This window comes from Taudactylus pleione, unplaced genomic scaffold, assembly GCF_031769625.1.
Source record: "Taudactylus pleione unplaced genomic scaffold, aTauple2 ptg000015l, whole genome shotgun sequence".
Classification (NCBI taxonomy): Eukaryota; Metazoa; Chordata; class Amphibia; order Anura; family Myobatrachidae; genus Taudactylus; species Taudactylus pleione.
This window is the reverse complement of record NW_028284417.1, coordinates 436,828-461,368: the sequence shown is the minus strand read 5'-3', so window position 1 is coordinate 461,368 and position 24,541 is coordinate 436,828. Positions and strand designations below refer to the sequence as shown.

The following is a 24,541-nucleotide window of genomic DNA, read 5'->3' as shown; positions in this document are numbered from 1 at the left end:
CTGGACGAACGACCGCAAATAGCGTCCGGCTCTGAATCAGGCCCATAATGTGGTGCAGTGGGCATTACTGTGTGGGGCATAATGTGGAGCAGTGGGCATTACTGTTTGGGGTATAATGTGTTATAAGGAGTACTACAACAGTGTGGCATAATGTGTATAATGAGTACTACAGAGTGGCATGACATGAATGGGCTCTGTGTGGCATAACGTAAATGGGCTTTGTGTGGCATAATATGAATGGGCTCTTCATGCCATAACATGAATGGGCTCTGCGTGGCATAACGTAAGAACTCAGGCGACACCATATTCACAAACTGCTGCTGTCCCCAATCGCTCCCAGTCTGGGAGTGGTCGTGGGAGAGGATGGAGCAGCAGCGCATCCACTTTCTGCTGGGCATGCCCCCTAGAGTGATGAACAGGGGGGGGTCATAAAGCCACACACCCTTTTTGGTAGTGCGCAGAAGAATGCCCTCTTTGTTTTTGCTAAAAAAAATTGGGGGGTGGGGTAGGAGTGGGGGTGAGGGGATGGATGCCAAAGAGAACTTTCACCCTCGGCTCCACAAGGTCTAGAACCGGCCCTGAAGACACCAGCACCCCAATGTAGACCTTATAGATTAAGCATTTATAATTTGTTTTTCTGTTTTGTGGTTTCCTTTGTTTGGTGACTGTAATGCTTGGGACTCACTGATTATTTACTGTTAAAAATACATTTACATAATTACCTCTAGATTTCATATCTCACTTCCTTTCAAAGAGTTTGCACAATTAGAGCTTTACTGTAACTCAGAAATACACAAAGTGGATCTGAAAATAAACATGACTTGTTTAAAGAGTACAATAAATTGCTGTATGGTATTACTAATTATATACGCTGTGATTTGTCCTTCCTGACCAGGAGTGATAGACCGGTGACTACTGTAACATGTGTTTATTTCAAATAATACAATGTTTTGAGTAATTATAGTTTTAACAAGTTTCATTCACACTGGCAAAGTGGCATATACTATTGTAACTTTGCATATGCCGCAGAGCCATAAACATGTCATCTATTATTTCTAAGTGGTGAAGAATTATTAAGTACAAAAATTGCTTTATTAGTTATACTTTAGTATTATGTATATTGTACAGTATGGAGAAAGCATATCTACAGTAGCATGCCATTCATAACAGCTATGAGCTGAACTTTGAGCCTTCTGAATAGACATTATATGCTGTAATACTGTGAATACGAAACCTGATATGTCAGTAGTCATTTTTCTTTTACTCCAACCTTGAATATTGCTTATTTGTTTTTTATCTATAGAATTGACTTATCACATCAAATGGCCATGAATGAAGTCCTATTTTTCCCATAATAAACTATAAAGGGAATGTCTATAACATTTATTTGTTCAAGGAAATATATATTTTAAGTAACTGTACTCATTTTCAATATCTAAGAAATGTTCCTCTCCCTGGTTACAATAGAAGGATAGGTTCATGCCACATCATCTATTTAATTCAATCTATATGCAACATGACTACTCATTTATAGTTTAGTGATTGTATATTTCTTGTCATCTGAATTCCTGATTCTGATCTCTGTTTTGACTGCTAACCCTTGCAACCAGACCTGATCTCTGCTTTGGTCTCATCTTGCCATTTCTATAATTTATTATACCGTCACGCATGGTCCCAAAACTTTTAATAGGCCCTGGTGCTGGGGGGTTGCCAGATGAGGAGGCGTGGCTATGTCTTCTTGTTCACTAGATATGTGGTATGTGCAGGTATGGGTGGGTGTGGTCACATCATTGCAGGGGGCATGATTACACCCCCTACCCTCCTGGTCACCTTAAAGAAGCCCTGGCTTGGGTAATCCATATCAGCTCCCCCTTCTCTCGATGCCCCTGTTGCCCCATAAGACAATTTTCCTAAGGAAGATGTAGCACCATGAAGAAAAGAAAGTTTGGCATTGAGTCTTTACATTACCCACTGTCATGTAACCTCCTTGCACCTCCTTAGGGACATATTTACCAAGAGGATTTTGCATAAAATCAACCAAAATCAAGGGTTACCTGATAATTATGGCCATACACTCTCTGCATGATGTTACTGGACCATAATGATACAAATAGTCCCATCTCTTGCAATGGCCACCTCCATATCTCCTCCAGAAAAGATAAAAAGGTAGGCAAGTATGGATCTAGACTTATATGAAGTTAATACTTCCACCGCACAAAAACCCTGAAACATGAGAAAGGAAGTTGAGATGTCCCCATAATCTCATGATTAATTTAAGGCTTGAATTTAGCTAAATTGACTAGTATTGAATGTATAAAACAAAGGTTTTATTTACTGAAAGGGGTCATTCTAAAGTGGTAGGTTTAACTTCTACTGTGACCTTCACATATTTGTAGTTCACCTCACCTTTTTACTAATTCAGACTTAAAATTCACTACCATGTTAATGAAGAGAGTGTCAGAGAACAAGTTCACACAGCTGTGTAAGATGGTTTTTTTTTTCATAACTCTGTGTGAATAAAATGTCAGTGTGTTCCACAATATTACTTTTACCCACTTAGAAATGCATTCCTGGAAATCTTCAAAAAGCAGCTGCCCCGGCAAATGGTTAACATTACTCTTCCAGGTTATGACATGGTTTACTTACTGCAAATGTATGGCCATCTCACATCTTTAGGACACACTGGATATGACATAAGACAAAACACTGACATTTTAAAGCAGATCCCATCAGTTAGATTTCTATGACAACTCTAAGTAGCTCCACCACCACATGATCAGACGGTGTATTCCTAAAGAATAAATAATCAAGCTTGTCATTTATATTTTGCTGGCTCAGAATGATGTAAAATATGTTAAATGTACCAGACTCCAACTTTGCATTGCAGTGATGGGGTTTAGACTGGATTCTAACCAAGGGTGCAATCTGCATAATAATAGAAATACACCTTCCCTTCTGAGTGTGATGAAATATATAACTCTAGACATTGTATAATTCAGCCCAGTAATGTGTATTGTAATGTCAAATAAGGACTTTATTTGCTCTTTACAGACATGAACAAATTTGTTGGTACCCATTCATGAAAGAAGAACCCATAAAGTTCTTTGAAATAACATGAAACTGACAAAAGTAATTGGTATACATCATTATTCATTCCATATTTAATAGAAGTAAGACTTTGCATTAGATTTTTTGATTCAACAGAATATTTTAAATAACAAAACAAATGAAAATGGCATGGACAAAAATGATGGTACCCATAACCTAATATTTTGATGCACACATTAAAGACAAACACTGTAATCAAATAATTTTTGTAGCTGTCAATGAGATTTCTGCACCTGTCAACACATAATTTGTCCCACTTTTCCTGAGCAAACTGCTCCAGCTGTATCAGGTTTGATTGGTGCCCTCTCCATGCTGCATGTCTTAGCTGTTTCCATAAATGTTTGATAGGCTTTAGATTAGGGCTCATAGATGCCCACTTCAGAATAGTCCAATGTTTTGTTCTTAGCTATTCTTGGGTGCTTTTAGCTGTGTGTTTTGGGTCATTATCCTGTTGGGGAACCCATGCCCTGTAACTAAGACAGAGCTCTAGAAAGCCTTGATAGTCTCGAGATTTCATTGTGCCCTGCTCAGATTCAAGGCACACCATGCTAGATGCAGCAAGGTAGACCTAAACTATAACCAAGTCTCTTCTCTGTTTCACAGTAGGTATGGTGCTCTATTCTTTATATTTTTGTCTGTTAACATAGAGCTGATGTGACATGCCAAAAAGTTCCAGTTTTGACATTTTAGTAAATTCCAGTGTGTCTTTTATGTTGTATTTTTACAAAGTGGAGTCCTTCTGGGTCTGATGTACATTGACCTTGGAGATCAGCTTGTATCTCATTGGAAGTTTTCCTTGGCTTTTTTTCTACCATTCTCACTATCTTTCATTTTAATCTAGGGTCGATTTTCCTCTAGCAGCTGCATTTCTTCTTGGACTTAACATTTTATATAATATTTGCAACTGTAGTCACAGGAACATCAAGCTGTTTGAGATGGACTTATAGCCTTTACCTTTAACATACTTGTCTATAATTTTCTGATCTCCTCGGGTGTCTCTCCTTTTCGTAGTCCATGTTCAGAGTGGTGCACACAATCGTACCAAACAGAAAAGTTACTACTTTTCTCCAATTAAATAGGTTGAATGACTGATTAGAAGAATAAATAGATATATGATGCTTATTCAAGAAAGCAATTTGTTTGAGATATCACTAGTATCCAAATATTTATTATATTTTCTTAGGGGTACCAACAAGTCTGTCCAGGCAATTTTAGAATATATTCAGGTATACACGAGACAATAGCTTTAAATTTCATCACTTTTCAAGAGGAATAAAGCATTGTTTCAATAAGCTGTAAGGGCACCAACAATTTGTCCACGCCTGTATGTTATTTTCATACAGTACTCCAGAATCTATCATAGTTGCTTTAAATCATAATCTTTAAATTAATTCCACATATGACTTTTCAAGTTTGCCATCAAAAATCTAAATCCTCTTATGCAGTACCTATTGCTCATATGTATAAGTCAAGAGGATGTTACAGCCTGAAGCATAAATAATTCTGGTATTTTTCAGGTTAATCTAAAGGGATCTTCTGAGTTTTTCATAAGAACATCCAAGTTGCAAACCTAGCGACAGTCAAAGGGGGGGTAGTTCCCGCGCTTGCCCCCAGGTAGTTAAATTATTTGATTGAATATGAAACAAAGGTATGTCTAAACACTGAATTTGTATTCAAACATATATTTAATGCAGTTAAGGCTATAATTGTATATGATACATAAAAATCAATGGTGTTGGTGACAACTGGACGATCACCATATAAGACACACACAAAAACAACAAACACAGACACAAACACAAAATCAAAAACGGACACACAAACACAAACGGAATAAGAACAGAGATAAAATCACACAACAACAAATGAGTATGTGTGTATGTAAGTGCAGAGAGGAATCAGAATAAAGGGAATAAACCTAGCGACAGTCAGTTATTCACTGAAAGTTCCTCATGCACAGGACCTGGTGGTTTAGTGCTACATGAACCGTCTCCATGGAAGTAATATAATGACTAGGTTCAGCCTGCTATAGATTTCTTCTCTTGCATCTTGCTATGGGCTTGTTTTAGAGTTGCATGCAGTGTCGATGCTGCATGCAAGCTGCCAATGTTTTCAGTCTGTGCATGCGTCCGAGTCACACGGCGCATGTGGCCCAATCGGAGCTGCAGAATGAATTTGAATACAGCGAGAGGGGCAATTTGGTTGGCGTTTCTGAGTGGTAATAGAGGGTAGCTAGCAAGACAAGGGCATCTTGCGGTCAAAGACTGCATCTTAAGATGCAGTTGCACTAACCTTGATGGAGAAATTGCACCTGCCAAAAGGCTGGAGCAATTTTCGATGGTGCTTCCAATGGCTGGACCGTTGCATCCAATGGTGTATCTCAATGTGCACAGCGGCAGTTTAATGCTGCAGCTGGTGGGTGTCTCTGTATGAATCCCATCGGCTGCAGCATTAGAATAAAGATTCAGTCATAGCTATAAAAGATTGCACCTCTGAGTCAGTCCCTGTATGAGGACAATTATCATATAGCATCGAGAGCACATGTTTGAGGTAGAAGAAAAGAACAATTAAAGATCCATGTATAAAGATAAGGAGGAGGGAAGAGGAGCACATTCCCAATATTTCCTGTAAATTTGTCTTGATGTGAGCCTGGTCAGAAGAGAAAATGGAAAGGGACTAATGCAGCGCATACACAATGCGATTTTTTGCACGATGTGTACGATTGTGATCGATTGTAATGATCAATCGTGCACATCGTGTGTTGTTTATGTCCACTTACGATGCCGAAGCGCGTCCCCTCCGTCGTAGAGCTGGATCGTAGAACTTACGGTAAAACTGTAAGATTGCGATCTATCATGTACAATGTGATACATATGCATATGGGGATCGTATGATCATAACGATCAATTGTACACCATTTTGACCACATCGTATGTAGAATTTCAAGGGAAGAATTTCAAGAGCAATCATACAACACATCTTAACTAGGGGTGAGCGGGTTCGGATTTCTGAAATCCGAACCCCCCCGAGCCCCCCCGATCCGAGTCTGATCCGAGTCAGGCTCGACTTTTCCCGCCTGACTCGGATCTGACATCGAGGCAAAACGTCATCATCCCGCCTTCCGAGTCTCGCGGGTTTTGGATCCTATATAAGGTACCCGCGTCGGCGCCATTTTCTCACTCGGCTGTGGACAGTGAAGAGGGAGGGTGGGAGTTAGTGCTGTGTAGTGTAGTGTAGTGTAGTGCTGCTGTTGTCCACTACTTCAAAGTCCATAGGGGCTGGCTGTGTTGTGCTGTGCTGCTGTTGTTAATAGGGGCTGTGTCCACTACTTCAAAGTCCATAGGGGCTGGCTGGACTGTGTTGTGCAGTCAGTTCCAAAGTCCTGTGCAGTGTCCCAGTCCTAAAGGGGTGCTGTAGTGTTGTCCAGGGGGTGCTCTGTCCATCAGGGGTGCTCCCCCCAAGTGCTAAAAAAATAATATATTTTCTGTGTTTGTGAATTGTGTGCGCAGTAGCCGCACGTGCATCAACAAAGTAGTGCCAAGCGTGCGCCTGTGTCATAAGTAAAGGGCCGGCTGGCTTGACCGTTAAGGGTGCTGTAACCCCCGAAAGTACACTCCAGTCCAAACCAAAAAAAAAATTATTTTCTGTGTTTGTGAATTGTGTGCGCAGTAGCCGCACGTGCATCAACAAAGTAGTGCCAAGCGTGCGCCTGTGTCATAAGTAAAGGGCCGGCTGGCTTGACCGTTAAAGGGTGCTGTAACCCCCGAAAGTACACTCCAGTCCAAACCAAAAAAAAATTATTTTCTGTGTTTGTTAATTGTGTGCGCAGTAGCCGCACGTGCATCAACAAAGTAGTGCCAAGCGTGCGCCTGTGTCATAAGTAAAGGGCCGGCTGGCTTGACCGTTAAGGGTGCTGTAACCCCCGAAAGTACACTCCAGTCCAAACCTAAAAAAAAATTATTTTCTGTGTTTGTGAATTGTGTGCGCAGTAGCCGCACGTGCATCAACAAAGTAGTGCCAAGAGTGCCCCTGTGTCATAAGTAAAGGGCCGGCTGGCTTGACCGTTAAAGGGTGCTGTAACCCCCGAAAGTACACTCCAGTCCAAACCAAAAAAAAATTATTTTCTGTGTTTGTGAATTGTGTGCGCAGTAGCCGCACGTGCATCAACAAAGTAGTGCCAAGCGTGCGCCTGTGTCATAAGTAAAGGGCCGGCTGGCTTGACCGTTAAAGGGTGCTGTAACCCCTGAAAGTACACTCCAGTCCAAACCAAAAAAAAATTATTTTCTGTGTTTGTGAATTGTGTGCGCAGTAGCCGCACGTGCATCAACAAAGTAGTGTCAAGCGTTCGCCTGTGTCATAAGTAAAGGGCCGGCTGGCTTGACCGTTAAGGGTGCTGTAACCCCCGAAAGTACACTCCAGTCCAAACCAAAAAAAAAATTATTTTCTGTGTTTGTGAATTGTGTGCGCAGTAGCCGCACGTGCATCAACAAAGTAGTGCCAAGCGTGCGCCTGTGTCATAAGTAAAGGGCCGGCTGGCTTGACCGTTAAGGGTGCTGTAACCCCCGAAAGTACACTCCAGTCCAAACCAAAAAAAAAATTATTTTCTGTGTTTGTGAATTGTGTGCGCAGTAGCCGCACGTGCATCAACAAAGTAGTGCCAAGCGTGCGCCTGTGTCATAAGTAAAGGGCCGGCTGGCTTGACCGTTAAGGGTGCTGTAACCCCCGAAAGTACACTCCAGTCCAAACCTAAAAAAAAATTATTTTCTGTGTTTGTGAATTGTGTGCGCAGTAGCCGCACGTGCATCAACAAAGTAGTGCCAAGCGTGCGCCTGTGTCATAAGTAAAGGGCCGGCTGGCTTGACCGTTAAAGGGTGCTGTAACCCCCGAAAGTACACTCCAGTCCAAACCAAAAAAAAATTATTTTCTGTGGTTGTGAATTGTGTGCGCAGTAGCCGCACGTGCATCAACAAAGTAGTGCCAAGCGTGCGCCTGTGTCATAAGTAAAGGGCCGGCTGGCTTGACCGTTAAGGGTGCTGTAACCCCCGAAAGTACACTCCAGTCCAAACCTAAAAAAAAATTATTTTCTGTGTTTGTGAATTGTGTGCGCAGTAGCCGCACGTGCATCAACAAAGTAGTGCCAAGAGTGCGCCTGTGTCATAAGTAAAGGGCCGGCTGGCTTGACCGTTAAAGGGTGCTGTAACCCCCGAAAGTACACTCCAGTCCAAACCAAAAAAAAATTATTTTCTGTGTTTGTGAATTGTGTGCGCAGTAGCCGCACGTGCATCAACAAAGTAGTGCCAAGCGTGCGCCTGTGTCATAAGTAAAGGGCCGGCTGGCTTGACCGTTAAAGGGTGCTGTAACCCCTGAAAGTACACTCCAGTCCAAACCAAAAAAAAATTATTTTCTGTGTTTGTGAATTGTGTGCGCAGTAGCCGCACGTGCATCAACAAAGTAGTGCCAAGCGTGCGCCTGTGTCATAAGTAAAGGGCCGGCTGGCTTGACCGTTAAGGGTGCTGTAACTCCCGAAAGTACACTCCAGTCCAAACCAAAAAAAAAATTATTTTCTGTGTTTGTGAATTGTGTGCGCAGTAGCCGCACGTGCATCAACAAAGTAGTGCCAAGCGTGCGCCTGTGTCATAAGTAAAGGGCCGGCTGGCTTGACCGTTAAGGGTGCTGTAACCCCCGAAAGTACACTCCAGTCCAAACCAAAAAAAAAATTATTTTCTGTGTTTGTGAATTGTGTGCGCAGTAGCCGCACGTGCATCAACAAAGTAGTGCCAAGCGTGCGCCTGTGTCATAAGTAAAGGGCCGGCTGGCTTGACCGTTAAGGGTGCTGTAACCCCCGAAAGTACACTCCAGTCCAAACCTAAAAAAAAATTATTTTCTGTGTTTGTGAATTGTGTGCGCAGTAGCCGCACGTGCATCAACAAAGTAGTGCCAAGCGTGCGCCTGTGTCATAAGTAAAGGGCCGGCTGGCTTGACCGTTAAAGGGTGCTGTAACCCCCGAAAGTACACTCCAGTCCAAACCAAAAAAAAATTATTTTCTGTGTTTGTGAATTGTGTGCGCAGTAGCCGCACGTGCATCAACAAAGTAGTGCCAAGCGTGCGCCTGTGTCATAAGTAAAGGGCCGGCTGGCTTGACCGTTAAAGGGTGCTGTAACCCCCAAAGTACACTCCAGTCCAAACCAAAAAAAAATTATTTTCTGTGTTTGTGAATTGTGTGCGCAGTAGCCGCACATGCATCAACAAAGTAGTGCCAAGAGTGCGCCTGTGTCATAAGTAAAGGGCCGGCTGGCTTGACCGTTAAAGGGTGCTGTAACCCACAAAGTACACTCCAGTCCGAACCAAAAAAAAATTTATTTTCTGTGTTTAGCCGCACGTATATATCAAATCGATATAACATAAATGGAGGACCAAACTTTCTCCGATAAAAATAAAATAGAGAAAGATCAAGAACCACTTCCTCCTAGTGCTGAAGCTGCTGCCACTAGTCATGACATAGACGATAACATGCCATCAACGTCGTCTGCCAAGGCCGATGCCCAATGTCATAGTAGAGGGCACATACAATCCCAAATGGCAAAGTTCAGGAAAATGACCTTGAAAAAGACATTTAAATCAGCTGAAGAGAAACGTAAACTTGCCAATATGCCATTTACGACACGGAGTGGCAAGGAACGGCTAAGGTCGATCCCTAGTATGTTCATGACTAGTGGTTCAGCTTCACATGACGATGGAAGCACTCCTCCCACTAAAAAAATCAAAAGAGTTAAGCTGGCAAAAGCACAGCGAAGAACTGTGCTTTCTAAGAAGATATCACAAATCCCCAAAGAGAGTCCAAGTGTGGTGGTGGTTGCGATGCCTGACCTTCCCAGCACTGGACGGGAAGAGGTGGCTCTTTCCACCATTTGCACGCCCCCTGCAAGTGCTGAAAGGAGCACCCACAGTCCACTTGCTGATATGCAAATTGAAGATGTCACTGTTGAAGTACAACAGGATGAGGATACTGGTGTAGCTGGCGCTGAGGAGGAAGTTGGCGAGGAGGATTCTGATGGTGATGTGGTTTGTTTAAATCAGGCTCCGGGGGAGACAGTTGTTGTCCGTGGGATGAAAAAGCCCATCACGGTCATGCCTGGGCAGAAGACCAAACATTCCACCTCTTTGGTCTGGCAATATTTCTATCCAAATCCGGACAACAACTGTCTTGCCATATGTACCATATGTAAAGGTGAAATAAGTAGGGGTAGGGATGTCAACCACCTAGGAACATCCTCCCTTATACGGCACCTGCAGCGCGTTCATAAAAAGTTACTGTCAAGTTCAGAAACTTTGGCTCAGACCGTAAGCAGTCCAGGGACACCTAAATCCCGTTGTCCTGTTGTATCCAAGCGCCTGCAAACCACACCGTCAACTCCCTCCTCGTCAATTTCCTCCTTAGTCAGGATCGGAAGTAGTCCTGCAGGCCATATCACTGGCATGACTGACTCTCCTATCCGGGATTCCTCCGGAGGATCCTGCATTGGTACGCCTACTGCTGCCGCTGCTGCTGTTGCTGCTGCTGCTGGGAGTCGTTCATCATCCCAGAGAGGAAGTAGGAACACCACTACTTTTACTAAACAATTGACCCTCCAACAGTCCTTAGCGAGGAGGATGAAGTACGACAGCAGTCATCCTGAAGCAAAACGTATAACTGAGGCCTTGACTGCTATGTTGGTGTTAGACGTGCGTCCGGTATCCGCCATTAGTGCAGTGGGATTTAGACAATTGATGGAGGTAGTGTGTCCCCGGTTCCAAATCCCGTCTAGATTCCACTTCACTAGGCAGGCGATACCGAGACTGTACAGAAACGTCAGAAAAAGTGTCCTCAGTGTCCTGAAAAATGCCGTTGTACACAATGTCCACTTAACCACGGACATGTGGACAAGTGGAACAGGGCAGACTAAGGACTATATGACTGTGACAGCCCACTGGGTAGATGTATCACCTTACGCAGCAACAGCAGCAGCGTCACCAGTAGCAGCATCTCAGAAACGCCAGCTCGTTACAAGGCAGGCTACGCTGTGTATCACCGGTTTCAGTAAGAGGCACACCGCCGACAACCTCTTAGAGAAACTGAGGGAAATCATCGCCCAGTGGCTTACCCCACTTAGACTCTCCTGGGGATTTGTGATATCTGACAACGCCACCAATATTGTGCGGGCATTACATCTGGGCAAATTCCAGCACGTCCCATGTTTTGCTCACACAATAAACTTGGTGGTGCAGAATTTTCTGAAAAGCGACAGGGGCGTGCAGGAGACGCTTTGGGTGGCCCGAAAAATTTCTGGCCACTTTCGCCATTCAGCGACTGCGTGCCGAAGACTGGAGCGCCAGCAAACACTCTTGAACCTGCCCCGCCATCACCTGAAGCAAGAGGTTGTGACGCGGTGGAACTCAACCCTCTATATGCTTCAGAGGATGGAGGAGCAGCAAAAGGCCATACAAGCCTATACATCCACCTATGACATAGGCAAAGGAGGGGGTATGCACCTGACTCAAGCGCAGTGGAGAATGATTTCCGTGTTGTGCAAGGTTCTTCAGCCCTTCGAACTTGCCACACGTGAAGTCAGTTCAGACACTGCCAGCTTGAGTCAGGTCATTCCCCTCATCAGGCTTTTGCAGAAGCAGCTGGAGAAAGTGAAGGAGGAGCTAAGACGGAGCGATTCCGCTCGGCATGTGGGACTTGTGGATGAAGCCCTTCATTCGCTTTGCCAGGATTCCAGGGTGGTCAATCTGTTGAAATCAGACCACTACATTTTGGCCACCGTGCTCGATCCTAGGTTTAAAGCCTATGTGGTGTCTCTCTTTCCGGCCGACACAAGCCTGCAGAGGTGCAAAGACCTGCTGGTGAACACACTGTCAGCTGAAGCGGAACGTGACACGTCAACGGCTCCTTCTTCATTTTCTCCCGCAACTGGGGCTGCCAGGAAAAAACTTAGGTATCCTAAGCAACCCGCTGGCGGTGATGCAGGGCAGGCAGGACCAAGTTTGGACATCTGGTCCGGACTGAAGGACCTGGCAACAATTTCTGACATGTCTACTGTCACTGCATATGATACTGTCACCATTGACAGAATGGTGGAGGATTACATCGGTGACAGCATCCAAGTAGGCATGTCAGACAGTCCATACCTGTACTGGCAGGAAAAAGAGGCAATTTGGAGGCCCCTGTACAAACTGGCTCTATTTTACCTGAGTTGCCCCCCCTCCAGTGTGTACTCCGAAAGAGTGTTTAGTGCAGCCGGGAACCTTGTCAGCGAAAGGCGTAGGAGGTTGCTTCCACAGAATGTGGAGAAGATGATGTTCATCAAAATGAATTATCAGCTCTTCCAGGGAGACCAGCCTCCAGAAGGTACAGAGGGAACTGTGGTGGTGGATTCAAGTGGGGACGAGTTAATACTTTGTGAGGATGAGGATGTACACACTGAAGAGGGTGAGGAATCGGTGGATGAGGAGGATGAGGATGACATCTTGCCTCCGTAGAGCCAGTTTGTGCAGGGACACATTAATTGCCAGCTTGTTTTGTGGGGGCCCAAACGAACCAATCATTTCAGCCACAGTTGTGTGGCAGACCCTGGCGCTGAAATGATTGATTTGTTAAAGTGTGCATGTCCTGTTTATACAACATAAGGGTGGGTGGGAGGGCCCAAGGACAATTCCATCTTGCACCTCTTTTTTTCTTTGCATTATGTACAGTTTGGGGCCTAGTTTTTCTAACTGCCATCCTGCCTGCCACTGCAGTGTCACTCCTAGATGGGTCACGTGTTTGTGCCGCCCACTCGTGTCGCTTAGCATAGTCATCCAGCTACCTCGGTGCAACCTTTTGGACATAAAAACACTATTGTGAGGTGTGAGGTGTTCAGAATAGACTGGAAATGAGTGGAAATTAAGGTTATTGAGGTTAATAATAGCATAGGAGCAGAAAAACCTACAAATTCTGTGATTTTAGCTGTTTTTATGCTTTTTTTCAAAAAAATACAGATCCAAAACACAAAACCCAGAACCCAAAACACGGAAGGGTGGTTTTGGCAAAACCAATCCAGATCCAAAACACGAAGAAAGATCCAGATCCAAAACCAAAACACAAAACACGAAAAGTGGCCGGTGCACACCCCTAATCTTAACAAAAGAAAATCGCACCGTGTATGGTCAGCTTAAGTTGTGCACACACATAGCAGTGATATTGCTCATTACCATGCAGCCTCTCTCCCCTACTCCCTGTACTGTTCCTGAGACCCAAAAAGAAATCTCCATTAACTCTGCAGCTATCTGGTGATTACAGCCAGTTAACGCACAAATCCATGACCCATGTTTACGCCTGTTAACACGTTCATTTAACGGGTGTAAACAAAGGTATCATGGGAAAAAGGGAGCCCAATTGAATCGCCTAGGATGATAAAGCCCAAGGCTACCTTCCTTTTTCACCCTTGATAAATTATAGGGACTAATTGAATTCCCCCCTAAGACTGGAATATTTAATTTCTATTCAATTTAATGTTTTTATTTTCATTAAGTTATTATTAAAGTTAAGCAGAATGTTTCAAGTCAAGCTTTGACCATTAGCAGCTTCGGAATGAAACATGAAATGTGAAACACAACTGGGAATTGAACCAGCGCTCTCATAATTAACCATGGACAATCCTCATTTCAGTAATATGAGCATAGAGAGCTCAAGATGCTGGTGCCTGCTTGATGAAAATGTTACACAAATATTTTTTTCTTTTGAAAAAGTGTATCTATGGAAACAATATTGGCATAAAAAAAACTTACACAGTAAAACTTTACTAGTCAGGTTCTCAAGGGATATATGGATTGAATGTGGTATGCAGACTCTTTAGTTGAAAGCTAAAAGCTGTTTGAGCATTGTATTTACAGTAATTAGTCATAGAATTATACTTTGCTCCCATGAGCCAAGTCTACTTTAATGGTACTTATCAATGTCATATAAAAAGAAGATTAAATACTGACAGGTTGTTGTTAGTAATCATGTGACATGTAACAGTATAGAATAGATGTAGTTAAATTACAGCTTTTAAAATAGCAGGCAACCAAATTTAGCTAGTGTCAGTATATACAATATTTCTTACAGCAATCAGAATATGAGAGTGTTACCGAAACACAAAACCAAGAGCTCCCAGTCTCTGAAAACAAAACCAGTATCGATATTTGCAAGGTGAGCTCTGAATAGGATGTTTTCAGTGCTGCGGGAAATGACAGGGAAGGAAATTCACAGTTTCCATGGACTGCAATGCGGATGTACTGTAATGCTACACCTGTTAGGACATGTGCTGCAGCCATCTCATGACGGACTGCTTTCACTGACCTCATCCATCTATATAAGACATTATCGCACATAGCACTAATACCTCTCTGCTGAACAGACTGGTGACAGTCTTGGTTACAAGAAGTGAATGGAGTCGGAGGAAGGACTCATATAGAACTGTTACAGTGATATGGGTGGAGGGAATATAATAGTGGAAGAAGGTTATCCCAAAAAGTATACATCCTGTCAGGGGTGTTTCTAGAGGGGAGGGGGCCCGTGTGCAGTCTCCGACACGGACCCCCTTCTCTCTGTCCGGCGGCCGGCAGCGTACTGAACTGTGCGCGGCCAGCACTGGAGTTATAGACTCTGGCCACTAGAGTGCGCCCAGCGTCTATAGACGATGCACTGGTCCCTGGGAAAAAGGCCACGACGGACATTTTCTCTGTACTGCGCATGCGCAAACGATGGGAAAATGGCCGCGGTGGCCATTTTTCAGTCGTTTTTACAGTGCCGGACCCCCGCGCCGACGTGGGACTCCGAAGAGGTAAGTAATTCTATGGGTGCAGGGTGTGCGGTGCGGGGCCCCCCTGGACCCAGGGGCCCGTGTTCCCCGCACACCCTGCACCCATTATAGATATGCCCCTGCATCCTGTAAATTAGAGATAAGCGGTTCAACCGAACACACTCGAACTTATGGGATCCAAGTGATTCCGAGACCCAGCTCGGGTCTTCCCGCCAAGTTTAGATTCCAAAACAAAGATCACGTTATTTCTGGATTGCATACAAAAGTCCCTCCCTCGTGGTCAGGTGCCATTTCACACAGGAGATTGGAGAGAGAGGGTAGGCTAGGGTACTGTGTTGTGTTGTCAAATAATGTAAAAATGAACATGCCATCAGGGTTCCATTAGGACTAGGAGGAGTAGGTAGGAGTACAAATAGTTTATTAGCTGGAGTAGGTGCCTGGTGGAAAGGGTGACTGCAGACATCCTCATTGTCAGTGTGCTTGTTTTATATGCACACACACTGACTGCACACTCGCACGCTGCAGTGCAAACAAACAGGTTATTGTCTGTGTGGTGCTGATGATTTTTTTGTTTGTTTGTTAAAGTGAACTTGCAACTTTTTTTCTCTAGGAAATCTATCACTGCAGAATATATGTTAAAAACATACTCTACTGGTCTGAGGCTGCTGCACCCCAAGAAGACCATGTTGTTTTGAGGGTTTTTTTCAGTTATGTAAAAAAAAGTAATTTTTTTTTCCTGTTCTCTAAAACAAAAAAAACTGCAGTATTTTTTTATTGAATTTAGAAGTGCGTGTTCAGATGAGTGACACAGCATATATTACTGTTCGGTGTGTGGTGGTATCCCCCATCATCTGCACCCCAAAACATTTCTCACAAAGGAGACCTGTTTTTCATAGTGCTTGAAAACAATTGGCAGTGTTGTTTGTATATAAATAATAACTGAGAGCAAAAACATTTGCATAGTGTATTTTTCTTCCAGTATAACGGTGTGTGCGGTGATAACAGCTACTGCTGTTTTATACCTTAGATTGCCTATTGCAGAGGCCAAGGCCAAACACAGTCAGGTATTTTCTATAATAACTTTGCATGCAACATCTTCTCGCTTGAAGTCTAGAGGTGTCACCTTTCAAGTAGGCAAATCAGGGCACAACAAGAACACTAAGGCTGAAGAACAAACTGTGTTTTCACAAACTTCACAGGTCCCTGAGGAGAGTCTAAACATGTAAACAAGTGCTATGTGCAAGTCTGACATTTCTGAAACCGTCATTGTAGAGAAGCCACCTTCCACCATTTTTGCACCCTCTGCAAATGTGAGGATGAGTAGCAGTAAAACTTATGGTGATACAGAAATTAATGATGCTACTGTGGAGGTGCAATATGATGAGGGGGATATCTCTGTATCCAACGCTAATGTGGATATTAAAGATGAATGTGTTGGACAAAAAGTTGATGAAATTCAGGAGGAGGGTGTTGTTTGTGTCAAAGTAAGTCAAACACCAGTGGCATCAGTTCTTGCCAGTGATAAGAAGAAGGCCATTGTCATGCCTTGTCATAACACCAAAAATACCACCTCTTTCGTGTGGAATTATTTTTACCCAAATCCATACAACATTTGTCAAGCCATCTGTACCATTTGTGAGGCCAAAGTACTTAGAGGTAGCGATGTTAACCATCTAGGTACCTCCTCCCTTTTATGTAATTTGCAGCAAATTCATGCAAATAATTTGGAAAAATCTCAAAAATCCTGTAAAATAATAACAAGCAGTCCAGCATCAGCTAACAGCAGCAAGGATAGATCCCACTACATGCAATCTCCACCACCAAAACCTTCATCATCAATCTCCTCATTAATAATTGGAGATAGCCCTCCTGCATCCAATTTGCAATGGCTAACTGCCTCTATCCAGAATTCCTAAGAAGAATCCTTGCACACTAGGGCTGCTGCTCTGGGTGAATATTCATCACAAAAGGGGAAAAAGTAGATTAGTAGTTCCAAACAATTGGCTGTTAAACAATCATTTTCAAGAGAAAGCAAATATGAAAGCAGCCATCCAGTTGCAAAACAGATCATGAAAGCCATGACAGCTACGCTAGAATTAGATCTGCGTCCAATATCCACCATCGATGCATCTGAATTTAGACAGTCAATTGAGGTCCTGTGTCCCCGCTACCAAATTATTCCATTTAACCAGGACAGCAATTCCTCGCCTGTACTGGGAATTGAAATAAAAACTTATTCTTGGTTTACAAAATGCAGAGGTATCCACGTAACTACAGATATGTGGACAAGCAGTACTGGTGGGTGTATTGCTTTCTGCAGCAGCAATATCTAACACAAAACACCAGTTCATTCACAGGCAGGCTACTCTCTGTATCACCAGCTTCACTAAGAGGCATACTGGTGTCAACCTGTTGGAAAAACTCAGTGATGTGATAGCAAAATGGTTTAACCCACTAGAACTCTCCTTAGGATTTGTCATTTCCAATAATGCAAGTAACATTATACAAGCATTAAAACTGGGTGAATTTGAATACATACCATGTTTTTCACATACAATAAACTTGTTGTTTCTGAATTTTTTAAAAAAAAATGAAAGGTGCGTGCAGGCTAAGCTGTATTTTTGGTATTCAGCAACCGCATGTAAGAGATTGCAGCAGCTGCAAGAACAGTTCAATTTTCCATACAACCAACTTAAGCAAGAGGTAGTAACCAAATAGAATTCCACCCTTTATATGCTTCAGCGACTGGAGGAACAGCAAAAAGCCATCCAAACCTATACAACAACCGATGACATAGGGAGATGAGGGGGGAATGTACCTTACTCCAGCACCATGGAGAATACTCTATATTTTATGTAAGATACTGAAACCATTTGAAATTGTTACCTATGAAATGAGTTCACTTAACTATCAGGTGATTCTGATAGTTAAACTACCTTACTGGAAAAGCAGCTGGAGACACTGAAGAGATGAAAGGAAGCCATTCTGATTAGTACAGTATGTTTGACTTGTAGAGCAAGTTCTGTTTTCCCTTTACCAGGGTCGAGGGGTTTGCAACATCTTGCAATTGGAACTTTACATTTTGGCAACCTTGCTTGATCCTAGGCTTAAGTCCTATGTAATTAAGAAATGCAAAGAGCTAATTGCGAACAATTTGACAACTCAAGTGGCACATGACACAATGATGTTTCCTGCTTTAGTTTATCCTGCAAATGTTGCTGCTAGGAGAAAACTGACCTTTCCCAGAAGACACACTAGTGATGAGAATGAGTCAACTCAGTGCACCAGAGTGAAACACCATTATTATGACATCTGGTCAGGCTTGAAAGAATTGGCCAATATTATTGACACCTCAACGGTGACTCAATCTAATACAGTAAGCATCAATAGAATGGTAAAGGATCATTTTAGTGATAATGTACAAACTAGCATGTCACACAGTTCTTTAATAATAATATCTAAGCGCTTTTCAAGAAAAACCTTTATATGCATTGACATGTGCTTTTTATTATGCTAATTGAAGTGATGCTTCTGACCAGTGATCTGTAATGTGAATGTTTTAGTGATATTATCACACTGAGGTTACACCAGCCATGTTGTTATGTTTATAACTGAACACTTTTTATGTGTAATAAAAGAAGAAATTAATCCGACAACCAGCGATTTTATATCTGCACTCTATCCTTTGAATACTGGGGGAAAAAAGGGAATTTGGAGCCCTTTGTACAGTACAAATGAGCTTTGCTTTACTTAAGTGTGTACTCGGAAAGAGTGTTTAGCACATCAGGGAACAGTGTCGGACTGGGTCATGAAGGGCCCACAGGGGTAATGCAATGGTAGGGCCCACTGAAGTGAGATGGCGTAAAGCTGAAGGTGTGGCTAGCTGATAGAGGGGGTGTGGCAGAAAGCATTACAGTGCCAATATTATACAGAGTGGCTGCCATATAATACAGAGACAACGCAGTGACCACCATATTATCCAGAGAGTGGTATTGCCATATAATACAGGGAGCATGCAGTGAATGCCATATATTGCAAAGACCATCAGTGACCCATAATATAATACAGGTAATATGTATACAATCAGCACCACCACGCACACACACAGCCCGAAGCAGTGACTGTGTGCCTGCTGCCATCCGCAGGTCCCGCTCAGACTCCCACAGCATGGTTATTTCTGGGCAGCCAGCTATAGTGTGTGTGACTGAAGTGCTGTGTGTTGCTGTCTGTGTATGCACATAGCTCTGAGAGTTGTAGTTCTTACACCCAGACATCACTACTTCCCAGAACCATGGACAGAGTATGGAAACAAAACTACTCCCAGCATGCCTTGTGTCTGTGTAACGGCAGAGTGGCATCACCAAGTTAGCCAATTGGAGAGAAGTTGTGTAATAGTACAGTCCATTCCAAGCATCTCCAGTCTCCTCTTCTTTGCCAAAGCACAGTAGATACAGCAGCCCAGCAGTGTGACCCACTGTGTGCCCAGTAGCTGTCCCCTCTAGGTCCCGTCACTGCTCCCCTTTACCCAGTTATTGCCCGCTAAAAAAGAATGGTTACCATGGAAATGCCATCAAAAAACATTGACGGTCTGCAACCATCGCATTTTGATGTCCATCCCTACTATACTCTAAATAGCACATACTGCCTGACAATATACAGGTCACAATAGACTGTGCACAACAGACAATACACAGGTCAATATCTATCTATATATCTATATAAAGATTGTACATGACACACTACACAGGACACAATCACATATATAACAATGCAAAGGTGATAGTGAGCAATACATATAAACATATATAACAATATACAGGTCATACTAGAGACAATACACAACATAAACACCTATAGCAATGCATACACTATATAGTATACAGCACACATACACATATATAACGAAGCATAGGTCACACTATCACATACAGTATATAACAATGCAGTGGTCCTTGTGTACAAAACATACAATACATATAAACATATATAACAATATACAGGTCACACTATACACAACACAAACACCTAAAGCAATGCATATGTATCACTTTATAGTGTACAGCACACATACACATATATAACAAAGCATAGGTCACACTACAGTGTATAACATACATTCACATACAGGTCACAGCAGACAGTGTACATTTCAATCACCTACAAAAATACATAGGTCTCACTATACAGAACCTAACGCCTCCATTCTACCCCTTACCCCCTCACCCCCACTCACCTCTTGCAGATGGATCTTGCGGCTGCAGTCACTGAGCAGGCAGCAGGAGGTAACAAGTCCAACAGCTGGGAGGAGGAGGAGCAGCCATGAGACAAGACAGAGGCAGGGGCACAGCTCCTGTAAGAGCTCACAGTGGGAGTCAGGTCATTGAGGGCTACAGCTACAGGGCAACATTTGCTGGCTCCGGGGACTGATGCAGGCAGGACAAGCTGTCTGTGCGAGCTGCAGGGACCTCCCCTGAGTGCATCACTTATTGCCGAACTGTCTCTGTCTCTGCCAGTTCTTACAGACCCCACACCATCCTGTGCTGAGGCCACTTCCCCTCCTGTGCTGAATGGCTGAAATGCATTCCTGTTTTTAATCTCTAATGCTGATAGGACCACACAAGCAGCAAGCAGTAATGTACAACCTATTATTTACCTGTGCTGCGCTTCTGACACAGCCAGTGCCCAGGACACATGCGGTGCAACATCCTTTGCACACGATCGTGGCCCACTAAGCCCCGCCCCCTCACTGAAAGGGGCATGGCCTCGGAGCAGTGGGGCCCACCAGGGAATTACCTGACTCCCCGCTGGGCCAGTCCAAGCCTGTCCAGGATCCTTGTGAGGGATCAGCGTAAGTAGGCTACTTAAAACAAATATGGAAAAACTGATGTTTATAAAAATGATATTCAAATTCTATGAGAAAGACTTTTTCCGCCAATTACAACAATGTACAGAAACTTCTGAAATGGTGGATTCCAGTGGGAAATGAGCAAATGTTGGGCCTGATTCAGCAAGGATCACTATTCTGCTCATATGCACGCAACACAGTTGCTAATATCAGTGATGATATGCAAATGTATGCATTCGCATTTCGATCGCAGCCTAACATAAGGATACCCACTTTCCCTTACTCACATCCACATACTTTGGCAACATAGAGAAATAATCAGTAACATCGGGTAACATCGGACCCATACGCACAGTTAAGGCAGGTCAGACCTCACTCAGGAATTGCTAACTTCAGCGCACGCTATGAGCCCTCATGCTGCGTATGGTATTGCAGTGGATAATTTATACATGCCCATGCAATGCCATGGAAATGCATTGGCATGCCTGCGTTTGCCCGACCACACCCATGTCACCACTCACAAATGGCATTTCCTGTCAATCACTCTGCAATGGGTCTGCGTCACCACTACAATCGCAGTTCCGATTGCAGAATCTGGTTCGCGCACACACACTGCGATGCATACGCATGTGCAATGTGAAATAATTGGCCAATTGCATGCATAAAAGCAACTGCGATCCTTGCTGAATCAGGCCCATTGTGTGATGATGATATTAACACTGATCAGGGTGATGGTTGGAATGAGGATGATGACATCTTCCAACCATAGACATAATTAACAACACTGTTAGCCACTTTAAGACCATTAGTAGCTTGGTTTGTGGGGGCCCAAACAAACCAAGCACTTCAGCCACAAAACTGGCAGTCCCTGTTGCTGAAATTTTCGGTTTGTTAAACTTTGCATGTACTTTTTAAATACAACATAAAGGTGGGAGGGAGGGCCCAAGGACAATTCCATTGTGCACCTTTTTTCATTATGGGCTTTACCAAAATTGCGTGAATCTCAGTGTGTATTACTGTACTTTATTATGGTGTCATGTTCTTTTGCATTTTGCAATACCATCCATCACCAACTTCTCATCCAGGCATATATGCCCCATTTCTTGCAGCTTCTCAGCAGATACAGACTCGTATAATCAAATCATATAATGAATTATTCAGTTTAAGTAGACTGTTACTCCTGAGCAGTCTATCCCTTTGGGATTTTGGATGCTTGTTCTTTAATAGTGTTCTCCATTTCTCTGATATTTTTTTATAGTTAAATTATTAACACTAATCCATCAATCAATCAATCTAATTGGGATTTTGGATTCTTGTTATTTAATAGTTTGTTCAATTTATCATTAAATAGTTATATTCTGTTAGCAATCAATCAATCAATCAATTAATTAGTAGATCAATCATTTAATCAGTCATTCAATCCTTTACCCGTTTTCTACTAATACATTTACCTGTGCTGGCCTTGGGCCTCTGATCTAGTTCTTGATTAATGAAAACAGTATATAGCATCATATAGTATATAATAAACTGCCATCCTGTCTGTCACTGCAGTGCCACTATGTTTCCTAGATGTGCTAAATTCTATTTTAAACTGTCATGTATTCGTGCTGCTGCCTTGTTACTTATACCTCTTTTACACTGCTGCAATCACAGGTCAGTGTAAAAGGGTCCCTGAAAAATAACCCAGGTCAATTGACCCGGCAATCCAACCCAGGTAACTACCAGGGTCAGACCCAGGATGGATCTGGGTAATGGTGCAATGTAAACAGCGCAACTCAGGTTATCCGACCTGGGTCATGCCTAAAATGAGCTGATTGGTGATTGTGGAGCAGTTACCTCCACTTTTTATGACCACACAAGTTTAGTAGGGCAGACCCAGGTTCAGTGTGAACGGGGCTGACCTGAGAATAACCCAGATCGATAGTGCTGTGTTAACAGTGTCTGACCAGGGTCTGACCTGGGTTGGAACCATGTCTGAAAACCCAGGTTGGACCCGGGTTTTTGGTGGAAAAGAGGTATTAGTTTAGCCAGCCAGTTTGCTTCAGACTTTGGCCAATATGGGTGAAAATAATATTGTGAGCTTTGAGGTGGTCAATATTGACTGTATATTAATGAAAATTAATGTTATTGAGGTTAGTAATAATGTAGGAACACAAACAGTCCCAAATAACCATAATTTTAATTAGTTTATAATTTTTAAAATAAATCCAGATCAAACAAACCAGAACACTTAAGGGTGGTTTTTGCTAAAGCAAAATCTTTGAGGGTGGTTTTGGCAAAAACAAAACCAAAACATGGGTATCTGCGCACATCTCTACTGTAAATAACTTTCTCTCTAGTTATTCATTATTCTCAATGGTTTCTGAGGGCATTTTACTACAAATGGGCTACATTTATAGATCATACAGTAACTGTGTATATACAGAAAATCCAGAATTATTGAAAATGATTGAAAAAGCAGCACTTACAGTGGTATCCAGTTAAAAACAGGCTGTAAAGTCATCACTGGAAACAAATAAGTTATGTCTATCAATATCTTAAAGAGATATATAAGTAGGTTACATACTTATTCTTAGTTTTCCAGTATCTCTGAAACCTATTAATGTCTATAAATATTAAAGGTAACCCATTTACTCCATTTAATAAACTTCATATTGATTTTGGAATAGACAGAAACTTGATATCCCAATTGTGTAACATTTTAAGCAAACTTTAAGCTTAATCTGAAAAGTGTCCAGTATGTATCTGATTATAGATCTATAATTTTCTTACTGACAAAGATAGATCCAGTCTACCCAAACATATTTTTATATCTGCAATTACTTACATCAACTGGTTTGTCATCGGAAACTCGTCCTACAATCACTGAACTTCCATGAAAGTCAATATGGTCTTTCTCAGCAACCTGTCTTCTTTCAATTAACTTGCAGTCTACATAAAGTGAAACTATATTTTGTTGTAGGCAAATTCCAAGCTTATGCCATTGCCGATCAAAAAGAGGATGAAGCTCACGACTTTTGAATGTGTAATGTAGGGTGGTTCCTCCACCATTTTTAGCTGTAAACTCCACAACTTTCTTCTCACCATCAATTAGAATGGAATCCTGTAAATACAGGTAACACAACTTAGCACGGGTAACATGGTCTATTTACCAAGCAGTGAAAAGTGTGGCAAAGTGAATCAGTGGAGAAGTTGCCCATAGCAACCAATCAGCTTTCAAGTAGCATTTATCGAGTACAGTCTATAAAATAATAGGTAGGAGCTGATTGGTTGCTATGGGCAACTTCTCCACTGGTCCACACTTCTCCACACTTTTCACTGCTTGATAAATAGACTACTGGATATCATAATAGAAGTTGTAAAGGTTTTGTCATCTTAGGTGACAGTTACACACACAGGTAGGCCAGTGGGGCCCACTGCATGCTTATACTATATCATTTCAATTATTTCATACATTTTCTTAGTAGGAACCTAATTTGGAAAGTTTCAGTAATGAAGCACAACTACCAAAGGATGAAAAATACACATATAAATGATAATTGGCTTTTGATTGCATCGACTCATCCAATCAGAAGGTGGTTGTCATTTATATCCATATGTTGTATCCCTACTCTTCTTTGGTGCATATAATACATTACACTAATAGTAAGTATGGAACAATGGCTATAACAGGACAGCAAATTTTTAATATAAGTGTATTTAAATAAAAATTCCTCTTTCTCTTTTTTTTTCAAGGCAAGACAATGACACATATTGCATGGAC

The 24,541-nt window shown here is 42.5% G+C and overlaps 1 protein-coding gene across 6 annotated transcripts in view; it reads right to left on the bottom strand.

Moving 5' to 3' along the window:
* The window catches only part of COL19A1 (collagen type XIX alpha 1 chain), a 762,134-nt gene that overhangs the window by 573,364 nt on the left and 164,229 nt on the right, over window positions 1–24,541 (bottom strand). For all 6 annotated transcript variants that reach the window (XR_015878306.1, XM_088471134.1, XM_088471139.1 and 3 more), the window contains exon 6: window positions 23,606–23,881. Coding sequence is in view for 5 of the 6 variants with exons in the window: in XM_088471134.1 (XP_088327260.1) it covers window positions 23,606–23,881 (276 nt within the window). In the remaining variant the exon portion in view is untranslated. The remainder of the gene's footprint in view (window positions 1–23,605; window positions 23,882–24,541) is intronic.